Source organism: Pieris napi, chromosome 3, assembly GCF_905475465.1.
Source record: "Pieris napi chromosome 3, ilPieNapi1.2, whole genome shotgun sequence".
Classification (NCBI taxonomy): domain Eukaryota; kingdom Metazoa; phylum Arthropoda; class Insecta; order Lepidoptera; family Pieridae; genus Pieris; species Pieris napi.
In genome coordinates, this window is record NC_062236.1 from 8082203 (window position 1) to 8096657 (window position 14455).

A 14455-nucleotide genomic window follows, 5' to 3' on the forward strand; every position below is an offset into this window, starting at 1 on the left:
CAAAATATAATAAATAGTTTAATTATTTTAATTAATGTATGCTAAACTTATACTCTAATAACTTTAGCAAGCTAAAAGCACCGTGCGTCCTAAAATCAGAAAAAGAAGAAGAAAATACGTTTTTTGTTACCATTATATAAAACTTTAACAATAGTGCCTCATAAATAATAGCTAGATTAACTAATAGGAATTAATTCGCAGATAAATGAATACATAGATTTGCCGGAGTATGCATTCGTCATTGATTGCGTTATGCTAAAATATTGAGCTAAAAATATTTCTAATGGGCAAGCGATCGAGCGAGGTGACGATACATTTATAATATTTATCGATTGAAATAAACTCTTTGATGTGTTAGCGAGTGGACTTTTTCTTTACTTTGCGAAAAATTAGGTAAATGACCCTTTTTCTATGAAATATGAATATCGCGCGTGTTAATAATTTCAACGCATTAGTAAATTTTAAAATTATTATAAAGAATGATGATCAACAACATGATAAGATTTTTCAAATGATTTAATAACGGCCCATTAGCTCAGTTGGTTAGAGCGTCGTGCTAATAACGCGAAGGTCGCGGGTTCGATCCCCTCATGGGCCACATATGATTTTTTAATTTTTCTGTTTTGTTTTTTTAAGAAATTTTTTAACCGACATATTATTAAAATTGGATAAATTTTCCTAATTATTGAAACTGTTACCATTCACTATTTGGATTTACAAAAATATTACATATACATACTTAAAATTATTTGAATCATCTAATAACATTCATTAAATTGTAGGAGTTATATAAAAAGGCTATAACTACTACTTTTACCATTATTGATTTGGTAATATGTATTAGAGCTTAATCTAAAATTAATTTCAAGAAAAATATGTCCTACCAAAAATTACTTAATTTTATTTATTGCTTAGCTAGCTAGCAAAATCTCAACAAATTGAACGTGTTTAAAAATAAAAATTTGATATTTAAAAAATATGATGTTGGAGATGCTGGGATTTGAACCCAGGACTTTCAGCATGCGAAGCAGACACTCTACCACTGAGTTACATCCCCGACATGAAATGTTACGAAATTATGGTTAACGTTCTTGTATAATATTAAGAAATAGAAATTTAATTATAATAAACATTATACTAACTATCCCGGCGAACTTAGTCCGCCTAGCAGTAAATAATTGTCGTGCAATCTGTAATAATTAGCTTAAACTGAAATAATTTATACAGTATAATATGTATTCACAATAGAAGTAATTAAATATATTTCACAAAATGACATAGACAATAACAATTTAATTAATAACAATTATTTAGATTGAAAAAAAAAAAAAAAAACTAAACTTAACATAAACTAAAATATATCATTAAAAGGAGTCCCTTTAGGCAACGTTCCGAAGATACTGGCAGCGTTCCCCCTTTGAATTGCTAGACTAATTCTTTGTCCGAGGTAGCTGCCAGATCTTCGGTCTCCTGTGATGTCGACTAACCTTTTTGAAATTTCTTTGAAAAGTAGAAGTAATATTATTCCAAAGTAGATTTTCTTTGTATTTGCTTTAAATGTTTTATTCCTTTAATTCAAACCTAGATTATTATATAACCTTAAAATATATCAATTATTAGGTATATACAATATCAACTTTAGAAATGGGTATTTTGTATTTACAGGTTCTTGGTATAACGGAAAAGGAATTTATGGATCAAATGGGTGTATATTTCGTTGGATTCGTCTCACAGTATGGCTACGATCGCGTTCTATCTGTTTTAGGACGACACATGAGAGATTTTCTTAACGGCCTAGACAATTTACATGAATATTTAAAGTTTAGTTACCCAAGAATGCGGGCCCCAAGTTTCATATGTGAAAATGAAACAAGACAAGGCCTCACATTACACTATCGGTCAAAGAGAAGAGGATTTGTTTATTATGCTATGGGACAAATAAGAGAGGTAAGTTTTTCTAAAAAATAATAAAAAATAATTATATATAAAAAGTCTTGGAGGCGCCGGGTATCGATCCCGGTACCTCTCGCATGCTAAGCGAGCGCTCTACCATCTGAGCTACGCCCCCTGATGACTGCTGTGTCATAATTTTATATCACTATCAGAAACGAAGGAACGTAGTAGTAACCAGCGCCATAAGTTTATTTTGTGCAGTTGATAATAACTACGTAACATAGATGGCGCTTTTAACAAAAAGTCATGTAAGGATACTGCTACGCTACCAAATTAATGATCACAATTATATAATTAATTATAGAATAAGACTACTGTGACAGAATAAAATATATAACATCAATTATTCTAAAATTAAGTAAATTATGCTCATTTACTCCAATGAATTGTTATTTATTAATTCTAGTAGATATAATATTAAATTAAGTTTATAAATCCAACATAATAAATATTTGAGTCTACAAATCCTTAAAGTGAGTCCTTTAAGAGTTTAAAGGCTTGTTATGCTTGAGTCTTGTGCTAATAGTCCCAAGAGGATAACTTAGTCTAGATTCTAAAAGCCTTTTGTAAGTCGACATCGACAATAGAGGTACTAACATTTAACGAGGTCCTTACCTTTTGTGATAGTGATAATGGATTTTATAATACTTTTCGATAAGCAAATGTAAGGAGAAATTCTGTAATGTTTTCTTACTTACGTATTTTAAAAATTACCACCCTGTTGTACCTTAACAGAGTCGAGTTTGTGGTGTTTTCTTTTAACATATTTTAAATTATGTAATTTTTTTTTTAAATCTATTACAATGTGACACACGGCTTTATAATGCCGTATATTATAAAAATACATTAACAATATCAATATAATCAATTCAAAAAATATATCTATTATATACTTTTGTTACATTATTATAGATTACAATTATTATGTTTTCTGTATTTTATTAAAAATTAACTAATGTTGTAATGAGCGTCATTTCTATGACTTGCCATGAAGTAATATAAAATATTCTAATATTTACTTTAATAAAATAATTTGAAGTCTATGGTCTATTTATCATTTTAAGTACGTTAGATATGGGCTCGGCCTATGTGCTATGGCCTATGACGCATCATTTGGTTATTTGCGCCTTTTCGTTTGTTTTTAAATGAATAGCAAATATTAGTATTTACTTGATATTTGAATGATAACTACCCACACGGAAACGTTATATGATGTAAACACACTACTGTGTATTAGTAAATTCAAGCCAAGTTCAATCCAATTTCATAAAATACTTTTTAGTAAACGTACTTCTCCCTTGTTCGGTAAGAACATAGATCCCAGCAATTTAATTAGTATTAAATGATTTAAAATTAAATGTGCATTGTTTCAGGTGGCTCGCCACTTCTACCATAAAGAGATGCGAATAGAGTTACTTAGAGAAGAGTTACTATTTGATACTGTCCATGTGACGTTTCAATTGACATTTGACAATCGTGCATTCACTCTGGCCTCGCTCGCAATGACAAGAGAAGAGAAGCATTTACCAATCAGCGCTTCTGTGCTATTTGAGATATTCCCCTTTTGTATTGTATTTGGGTATGTACTCAAACTGAAACTTGCCATATTTCATTCGAAAAATCTCGTTAATAAAAAAGTAATTATGTATTAACTTTATGGAGAAATGAGATAAGTATGTGTTGTTTGTTTCGGCTGCGAAAGAGATTGAGAAATATTTTTTTATTTATATCTCTGAAGTCTGAATCTCGGATATTGCACCAATAATGTACTAGGCATTCATTATTCTTTTTTTTGGGTTCAATTAGAAAACGCCTTACAAAATTTTGCAATCTTCTAGTGTACTACAGAGAAGAGAGACTTGACGATTTACTTAAATGGTTTTAGATCGGATATGGTGGTACGTAGTATTGGTAACTCCCTGATGGTGATTCTACCAGACCTGGTGGGGAAGAAAATCACCAACTGGTTCGATTTGGTCCGACCACTTATTGCTTTCAAGTTTCAAACGGTAAATGTATTCTATTTTTAAATTTGATCAAACTTCCTCGGTCCCGCCCTTTTTAAATCGATTGTATTTTAGTAACATAATTTTAGAACTCCAATAATTTAAATTAAATAATATTTTTTCGGTTTTGTTATTAAGTCACACTAATGAAACAAATATATTTATCGCTTTAAATAATGGATAAAAAGTTTTATTGACGTGATAACGTCTTTAAAATCGTTTTAGTCGGGTGACATGTTCAGAAACTTGTGTCACACCAAAACCTCACGAGCGCGATCGCAGGTATAACGAGAGAGAGACGGACCGATCTCCCGTCTCATCTCGAGCGCTGCCAGTCATTCCGTGAATGTATGAAGAAAAATGTATATCATAGTCGAATAAGTAAACTTGTCATTTTACACCCGAAATTTATCATCAAAAGTGTGAATAAAACGATAGATGTAATTTAAAATTTGAAAAAATTGTTATCTTCATTAATTCCTTACTTCCCAAAAACTTATATCACCAATAAGACGTTATCACGTAAACATCTCGATCGTAAACCTACTTTACAAACAACCAATATTTTTTTATTTTTAATGTTTATCTTATTGTTAGATATTGAATCGTACCAACAATATATTCGAGCTGGTGACAGTAGAAGCGGTGATGCATGAGAAGGCACCAGACAGACGGAACAATCTGCTTCGGCTCTCTGATGAATCCGACTGCACTACTGAAGAGAACCTACGATTGAAAGGTATAATTACCGGATTGAAACTGGTTTAATTACTTTATTTCATATATTATAAATTATTATATAAACCAGTGGCGACGGTTTATACAATGTTAAAAATTATTGAATTACTTAATTTAAATTTGGTTAATTAAAACATGCTTAACACTTAATTTAATCATGGTTAATTTTAACTTAACTAACAATTAAAAACCTTACGTAACGTCTGCGCAGATAATATTGCCAATACAAAGAATGCACGGTGAGCAAAATTACACCTGCTCCAATTCCCTTGTAACCATATATTACATATTTGTTTAGACTATCATCAATTTATACTCAAATTACGAGTCTAACATCGGCCGTTACATTTGCTTCAAAGTCTGTACTCTAGCAATCGTCACTTTTTCGATAATTACGTGTAAACAAAAATACCAGTTGGAACCCTAATAACTTAGAAACACAAGTCCTAAGAACAATACTTGTTAAATCATAATTAATAATGGGATTTTTGGCTTTTTGTTATCCACCGATTTTTAAAGATTATATAATACTAGCAGACCGGCCAAGCGTTGCTGTGGCTAAGGTTTTCGTTATATTACATAGTAGTAAACTATTCAAGGGAAACGGTAGGAGAACACCAGTCGTTGGGACCATCATGCTTTTTTGGTGGTTATGCCATTAAATTGTAGCTTATGTGAAACGTTGGTACTTTCAACTCAGCGTCATCTGTTAGACTTGTGACTATCAAATAATTAACAAATAATTTGCAATAAAATAATATTGAGGTATAAATTGAGATGTGAGCGAAGTAAAAGATAGGATAATCTTTTAAGTTAGGTCAAACCGCACACGGTGTGCAAATTTAATTGAAATTGGTTCAGCAGTTTAGGAGTCCATAGCGGACAAGCAACGTGACACGTAACGTAATTTATATATATTAAGATTTTAAATATAAAACCATACTAATAAATTGCCTGTTGCGGTGTGAGTGATGTGTGGGGGTGTGTAAGTATGTGAGATTTTAGGCGGTCTTAAAAATCCATTCAGTTTGCTTATTTCATCCGATAATACTATATGGTGATATTTATATCAAAATGCATGAATAAGTCAAGACTCGTTCTCCTTTAAAAATATTTAAGTACGTTTTATTTTGAACATAACTTGAACCAAAATAGGTACAATTTATCAAATAACTACGGCTTAAACAATATATCTGAGGCCATTTTCAGTGCGGGGTATGGTTCGTAAGAAACGATTTGCATACGATGGAAGGCCTTTACCCGATATTATCAATTTACATCTCAAAGGTACCTTTGTCATGCGAATTGGCTATCAAAATACTTCTAGCCATTTTCGATACGTGAAATGCACTATTGCACATAGTAGTAATACTTTACACATACACAACGACGAGATTTACATAACGTCGTCTTGATGTGTTGTTTGATATACTTCAACTAGCCTCAAACATTTTATTAAGTAAGATGGGTAGACTTATATCCCGTAATCGATGTTGACGTAAGCAAATGACGTTTTGTTAGCAGGTAATCAGGCTTTTCTATCCCGAAACCAATGTTTGTTCTTGTATCGAATTCAGGTCCATACATCATCCATCCATCTAAGGTGTTATTATGGTACGATGCGATAAGTTATTTTTGAGATTTTTAGGATATTATTAAAAGGGGATTTTTAAGGTATCTAAAAAAATATTATTTACGAACATATATATAATGACTCAAACAATGCTAAAATTCATCACCATGCTGGCATGGGTCGATTTAATAATAGTCGATATCGAGCTAATACAATTAAGTTGAGTTTTATTGTATCACAAAGTGTTCATTATTATTATTATTTTTTGAATATGTAATAATTCCAACTTTTGCTGATTTGTGGAGACTGTTTAGACGCTATTTGTAAGTTTTATCGCATTGGTTTTTTACTAATTATTACGTTTAATATCAATTTATAAAATCGGATAAATTAGGTATAATAATAATAAATAATAAAAGCCTTTTATTACAGATACACTTAAACACATGCATATTTCTATCATCTCATTCTTTTGAAATATCTATGTGCCTTTGTGTGCCACTGTGCCACTCTTCGCCATGTTGTTTCCTGTTGTTTCCTCAACCTGATCTATCCACCTTCTAAATTTTCTTCCTCTTTTGCGTTTATTGTACATTGGGCAAGAGTTTAATACTTTCTTGCTCTAATTTTCTGTTCCCCTTGCACCAATTTTCTACTTAAGTTTATTTATTTTTATTCTGACATCTGCTACTTTAGTTATTCTTTTTAATTAATATTCTTTATTTTATCAATTCTTTTCTTACCTATCATATCATCGTTCCATCAATCTTTGACATACCTTTAGCTTTGTATGCTGCGCTTTGAGATCCATATGTTGTTAGTTCAGGTAGTACACAAGTATTGAAAAGCTTCCTTTTAATTACCACGCTCGTTTTCTTATTTTGCATGCCTTCTCTAAGACTCATATTTAATGTTGCATCGGCCATAGATACTGTCTGACCGAGGTACGAGTATTCAGTTACATATTCTATAATACTATTGTTAAATAGTATTACTTCCTTTCTGAAATCGGTCATTACTTTGGTATTCTCGGCATTCATTCTAAGACCGACAACCCTGCTTTCCGAGTCAAGTTCTTTAACATCTTCAATTCATCACGTGTCGTTAGTTATGTATGTAATCCTCATTCTACAAAAGTATTAGTAATATAATAAAGACGTTATGGATTATGCAATTTATATACAATTTCAGGTCAAATGATTTATATGGACAATTGGAGAATGATGATGTATTTAGGAACTCCAGTAATGCCAGATCTGTCTGCCCTCGTGTCCACTGGACTCTATATCAATGATTTGTCTATGCATGATTTTAGCAGGTACATCCTTATGCTTAACGTTACTTAACTATCGTATCAATTTACAAATATTGTTTGAAATTTGTTTCTTTGAGACTTTTTTGAATAAGATATTGTTTTATAAATATTAATAATATAATTAAATGAAAAAAAAAGTATTCCTCTGTTTACTCAGAATACTTGACAGTTACTTTTTATGGTCGAGGTCTCCTTTTGAAAGGAGTTCGACAACAAGGTTCGAACATAGAAACCAAATAAAATAGACTGGATTGTGTATAAAATTCCATTCGATGCCTCTAATAAGGACGTTTCCATCGTCATCTTTGCGTCTGTTTCATCGACTATTTTTCTTTTGACAAGACTGTGCATCTCAAAAGGTCCGTGGTAAAGCATGTATCAATATTTGGTCTGTTACATGGCACCAGCTGCTTTCCTTGCGATGTTTCCCTTCACCGTAAAAGTAATTACGTTCATAGAGAAATTGAACACAGGATTTCTGGGTGTAATTGTACATTTGAGTAATAAAAATAATATAGATATCTTACCTACATTTCAGAGACCTAATGTTAGCCGGTACTCAGCAGTCTGTGGAACTCAAACTGGCGCTTGACCAGGAGCAGCAGAAGAGTAAGAAACTAGAAGAGTCTATGCGAAAACTGGATGAAGAGATGAAAAGAACGGACGAGCTACTCTACCAGATGATACCGAAACAGGTGGCTGATAGATTGAGGAATGGAGAGAATCCCATTGATACTTGCGAGGTAATTATGGAGTAACCCTCCTTGTTCATAAAAACTAATCAGTCTAACTTCACTCATTTCACAAAAGCCCACTTGTCTCTTTCTGTCAAATTGTATTTACGCTGTGATGGAAAGAGATGAGTAAGTTAAAACCGTAGAGTTAAACGGAAGTGAATGATTGACTGATTTAAATTTTTAAAGGTTGGCAACACACCCGCTAACCCTCGGCGTTGCAGGTGTCTATTGGCCTCGTAATGAAGGTTGAGAGGGTCGTGAAATTAGATGCGTAGAAGTTCTTTAAAAAAGTACAAGCGCAATTCCATGCAAAATGTTACGCCCTGAAGCCTATATCTGTGGATTAAATAGTTTTTTTTAAATATTAAACAAGCAACATAAAGCGCGGTAATAAAACTAAATGCTGGGTGCAACGCTTATCGCTTATAAGTGATCTCTTCCAGGCAACCCGTGCTAGTACCCTATACGAATCATAATCATTAAAAATAAAAAGCTATATACATATTAAATTAATTTACTACAATAACAATTTATTTTCCAGATGTTCGACAGCGTGTCAATTCTCTTCTCTGACGTGGTTACGTTCACAGCGATATGCTCTCGCATCACTCCAATGGAGGTGGTCTCCATGCTGAATGCGATGTACTCCATATTCGATACACTGACCGAGAGGAACAGAGTTTACAAGGTTAATTCTTATTCAATTATAATTAAAAAACAAAGTAAAATACTACTTCTATGTACTCTGTGGTCATAAGGCAATATATATATGTATATTTTATTGTGAATATATTTTGTTCCTGATCCTTCATCTTTAAGATTCATACATGTATTTGAATGTATATATAATATCTCTGTAAAGTGTAAGCAATGGTTTTATCAGATATATGAAAACCTGATTAGAAAATAGCGCGTATTAATAAAATTATCACATTATACATTGAAATAACCTTAACATAGACTAAAATATATTACTAAAAGGAGTCCCTTTAGGCAAGGTTCCGAAGATACTGGCAGCGTTTATATAATATTATCTAAATATAATACGTGTTAAACAACCCTTATCATAAAAAACTATAATTCACAAGTATAATTATAAATATAAATTAATTATAGATGGAACTGTATATTTGTAATGAAGACCCAATTATACCAAATTACGAACCAGTTATATTTTATTATCGGTAGACATCAGCTTACATAACAAGTATAATTCTAAATTTGTACCAAAGTTTACCAAGAACAAATGGTCATAGGTCTACCCTAGTGAAATATGAGGATTACATTTTTTAATTTAAAATTCCGTATTACTATAAAAATAAAAAAGTTTTATGCTATATTTAGGTGGAAACAATAGGAGATGCATATATGGTTGTTTCTGGGGCTCCAGAGAAGGAAGACAATCACGCTGAGAAGGTTTGCGATATGGCACTCGATATGGTCGATGCTATCACGGATTTAAAGGACCCTAGCACCGGTAAGAACGAAGTACTGTTCTATGACTTTTTAAATGTTTTGAATAAGTTTCTTATATACAAAACTTAAAAAAAATCGATAAAATGTGTAACTTAATATACCTGCGGTATTATTTAAGGGTCCCCGTCCTACAACTAACAATTGTAATGCATATTACGTGTAATTTTATAAAAACATTTTTTAAACACGGTAATAAATAATAAGTATTATTTTTTATTACCATTTTTAAATAAATAATAATAATTAATGGCTTAATTCTTCGATTACTTTGGTGTAACCCTTTTTAATTATCAAATTTCAGTTTCTTTCTAGGATAAATTATTACGAGTATTAAATATTATTCTTAGTTACAAACATTTCATATTAAAATAATGTATTTTATAGGCAAAAATATCACCGTTTATGTCTGACAAACCTCCAATTTTAGATCTAAGACACAGCAGTTTCCTCACAATATATTCCATCACTATACAAGTGTTAATTGCACACAGTAGAAATAAAAATGTTTGAGAATCTCACTTGATCACGAACATTTTCCAGGGTCCCATCTCTCGATCAGAGTAGGTGTTCATTCTGGCGCTGTAGTGGCTGGAATAGTAGGCTTAAAGATGCCGAGATATTGTCTCTTTGGTGATTCTGTGAACACTGCCTCCCGAATGGAGTCTACCTCAGAAGCGATGAGGATTCATATATCGCAAACAACTCAAGAGCTGTTATCGCCATCGTATATGGTCACTGAAAGAGGAGAGATACAAGTGAAAGGGAAAGGTACGTGCTGTAAGTTGGCGTGCTTTTCTGTTTCTTTTTATTACAGCCAAGGTTTTTCTGCTACATTTATTTTTCATTACACCTCATTTTTAAAAAAAAATCCGCACTTAATTAGAAAAGTATTCGCTATGTTTTTAATTTTTAGATAAATTCGGTCAATCTATGAATTAATAATGAATTAATTTTATATGTGTTTTATTTATAATTGCCAAATTTCTGTAAGTTGCGGCTGTGCCGATTTTTTTTTTAAAGACAATTCACACCAATTGACCTAGTCCCATGCTAAGCTGGTGAAGCTTGTGTTATGGGTACTAGGCAACGGATATACATACATATTATAGATAGATAGACATATAAATACATATTTAAACACCCAAGACCTAAGCACAACACCAAATGCCCATCACATCGATGTTCGTCTCAGCCGGGGATCGAACCCAGGACCTATGGATTCGCAGTCATCGGTACTAACCACTAGACCAATGAGTCGTCAAATATTAAGATGGATGAAATTTTTTATCATGAAATAGATAAAAACTTATGGGAAATATGTAAAGGCACCGCAAGCGTGCCTCGAGATTAAATTATATTTAATATATGTATATCTAAAAATATGTTACGAAGTCCCATCAAATCGTATTAATCTGATCCGTGTTTCAACATCTCTTACTAATTCAGGTGCAATGAAGACTTACTGGCTGGAAGGAAGAGAGTCCCGCCCATCTCTTACAAAAGTGATCTCCTCTCAAATACAACCAGGACAAGAGTTAGAATGGGAAAGAGCAGCTGACGTTAGAGACAGCATAGCAGAACATTCAGCTCAGCAGCTAAACCATAAAGATTTAAACATGACATCGGCAACATCATTAATTAGTACGGGAAATATGATTTCGCCAACTTTGAAACAGCCGATCGTAACGTCACCCACAGAAGAGAGACGGATGTATTCGCCTGTCACTTTCCAAGATGTAGCCAGACGGAGTATTGCCAATTCGCCGAATAGAACCGATAAAGATAGAGGTAAGACAAACTTAATAGTATTTAATCAGTGACTCTAGATTAAATCGAAGTGAGAATATAGGTACAGTTAGCTTACTACTATTTTAACAGCTATTTAGATGATTGACTTAATAATTATAGGTCTACCAGAAACTTATGGCAAAATTTTTTTTTAAAAATTAGCGATTTTCATATGGCAATAAAAGAAAAATTTCATATGTCAACTGAAATTTTGAGGAATTGTTTTTGGTTTGGCTTCAAATTTCCTTTAAAAAGTGATAAAAATGTCGAAGAAACCTCTTCGATCGCAAGCAAGACATATTGTTTTCAATGTTTATCAATGAATACTTGATCAACAAGATGCAGAACATACACAATCATCGATATTGAGCCATGTGCAAGCATTGACTGGTTAGTAGGAATGACACGTCTTGATACTTTGGTTTATGGGATTTTTCGTGTGTATTATCTTATGTACTTATACTAAACTTTGGTTTATTTCAGGGGTTTCTTATACTAAAAATAAACTTGGATAGTTTTGATTTAGAATTGATCAGAAACAAGATAAATGAGTTTTACACTGTTTCTTTCTCTCAAATAGGGATCGATGAATAGCGAAAATCTTGTGAACATGTAATAAAAATTGAAAATCAGTTCATAGAACAAGATCGGTTAATTGAGATGCAGGAGGAAAGGTTTATTAAAAATACTGCATTGAAGACTTTTTTTATGGATGTGCAGTATTTGGAACCATTTTCAAGTTCTTAATTAATAATAAATAAACTCATATAATTAATAAACTCATGAAAAGAGTAATTGGAGTTTTCATCTAAATTTCAAACCCCACATTCGCCACATTTTCAAAAATTATCATTGGAATTTTTTTTTTATATTTTGCATGTATCACACACAGAATCAGCATACAAAAAAAAGTATCAAAACGTTTTACTCCAATTTCCCCAGTATTGCTAGCGTCAATTTCTTTTTTCCCTTTTTGCCATCAGATCCTGGTAGATCTATAGTTAACAATTAAGTTTCAAAGAAAAATCTCAAATGATGATAATTATCTTAAATTGAACTTGCGTCGCAAACATGAAGACGTGGTCACACGAAGAACACTGCTTTTGTATACTTACCCTAAATTCATCTGTTGTCCTTGTTTATAATGAGGGTTATGTTTCCAGAATTCCGGCCGTTTCCCGACTCCAGGTCGACGTCAGCTAGTGTTGGAGCAGTGTGGACTGACGCGGAATCTTTGGATCCTCAACGGACCTTAGACAGCCTGAACTCTTCGTTCTGGTAATTTATTTTGGCTTAAGTGACGTGACGGGATTGATTTCGATTCTCGATGAAGCAATACTTGCTTTGAGACACAGACAGAGCTGATGTGATAGTAATTTCTTCATAGTTAATACTAGCCGTTTCGTGCCCGCTTTGCTGGACGAATTAAAATAAATTTTATGTTTCATTATTTTATGTTTTTTTCATATTTTTATTATTCTTCTTTTTAACTTCCCGCTAAGAAAATTGAAATATTTCGAAAATCAAGTTTTTAACAGATGTTGACGTTTAGAGGTTCTAGGAAGCCTCCCCGAATGTTTCCGCGGTAAAGTCCGTATGGATAAATTTTCATAAAAGTAAAACAGCAATAAAAAAATCAAGGAACGTTGGAATTTAATAAATAAACCATAGCCATAAACCATCTAGGAAAAATTTCGCATCGAATGGTGGTAGTTTCATGTCGATACGATCAGTGGTTTAAGCGTGAAAGATCCTCAAACGAACACCATTTTCTTTTTATATATAGAAGATAGATTGATTATTCAATGAATGATTAATAGAAATCTTATAAATGTTTTTTGGGGCTCTAATGTGAAAATTATTATAAATTGCTATTTTTTTCCCAGTTACAGTTCAACATCTCCGTACAGAGTGGGAACTGCTCCCGTTTTGAACAGGGACAAAGATTATTTCACTGAAAATATCGTAAGTAAATAAATATTTTAAACTTGAAATTAGGTTTACTTTAAAATGTTTACTTTCATCAATCTGTTACCCATGATATAAGAAGCAGAACAGTCAGGTGGCAAATGTATATCATTTAAAAGCCTCTGCTCTTACTGCTTTTAAACCCCTGACGCAAAAGTGCTTTAAGTTTGACTTGTCTGTCTGTGGCTTCACAACAAATATCATTTATTAATGTACCTTCATTATCTAACTTAATTAAACTAAGAATTGAATGCTTATAAATTTATATTTGGACCGCTAAACGCACCAATACTCTTAATAATCCTTACACAGTTCCATATTAAAACCCCTTTATCAACCATATGCCGACAGCGCATAATTTCGTACTTCGGTCACACAATGCGTAGGGGTGACGAGAACGAGAAGCTCTTCGAATGGCAACACCGAAGATAAAAGTTTGCGTGGACGTTCGCCAACGAGATGGACTGACCAATTCAGAGATTCGTCGTCTTGAAAATTATACACTGTTGTAAAAGAAGCGCAGGAAGAGACAGCCCCATGTGCATGTTTTAGCGCAGAGGAATCAGTCACCCACGTAGTCCTGGAATGCGAGGCTGTGGCTAAACAACGTGTAAAAATCCTCGGAACAGTGAGGTCGCTCCGTGAAGCCTACGAAGTGCCCAGGAAGCTTCTGTGCTTTTCCGCAGCAAAACTCACTTGGAGATGTTCCAATGAGGTTCCCCCGAGACTCCTACATAATTAGTATCATCAAAAAAGTGCGGTGACATTTAAAACTATTACCTCGATAAACAATATTTGATAAAATCGCTAGTTACAGCTCTCGGCCAAACGAATGTGTAATTCAATTACTATTGGAATCCATAATACTTATTCTATTTGAGATGACTTTGGGATTTTTTTG

General features: G+C 32.7%; 1 protein-coding gene and 3 non-coding genes across 4 annotated transcripts in view; 2 read left to right on the plus strand and 2 right to left on the minus strand.

The window, feature by feature from the left end:
- LOC125048469 (soluble guanylate cyclase 88E) overlaps nucleotides 1–14455 on the plus strand; it is a 39808-nt gene that overhangs the window by 23599 nt on the left and 1754 nt on the right. Inside the window, exons 3-14 of the mRNA XM_047647121.1 lie at nucleotides 1666–1947; nucleotides 3327–3532; nucleotides 3839–3962; nucleotides 4557–4698; nucleotides 7462–7588; nucleotides 8124–8328; nucleotides 8864–9010; nucleotides 9667–9799; nucleotides 10339–10566; nucleotides 11245–11586; nucleotides 12750–12864; nucleotides 13473–13551. Coding sequence (XP_047503077.1) covers nucleotides 1666–1947; nucleotides 3327–3532; nucleotides 3839–3962; nucleotides 4557–4698; nucleotides 7462–7588; nucleotides 8124–8328; nucleotides 8864–9010; nucleotides 9667–9799; nucleotides 10339–10566; nucleotides 11245–11586; nucleotides 12750–12864; nucleotides 13473–13551 — 2130 coding nt within the window. The remainder of the gene's footprint in view (nucleotides 1–1665; nucleotides 1948–3326; nucleotides 3533–3838; nucleotides 3963–4556; nucleotides 4699–7461; nucleotides 7589–8123; nucleotides 8329–8863; nucleotides 9011–9666; nucleotides 9800–10338; nucleotides 10567–11244; nucleotides 11587–12749; nucleotides 12865–13472; nucleotides 13552–14455) is intronic.
- Trnai-aau lies at nucleotides 525–598 on the plus strand. Its single transcript has one exon. It is a non-coding gene; the product is annotated as a tRNA-Ile (tRNA).
- Nucleotides 986–1057, minus strand: Trnaa-cgc. Its single transcript has one exon. It is a non-coding gene; the product is annotated as a tRNA-Ala (tRNA).
- Nucleotides 1996–2068, minus strand: Trnaa-agc. Its single transcript has one exon. It is a non-coding gene; the product is annotated as a tRNA-Ala (tRNA).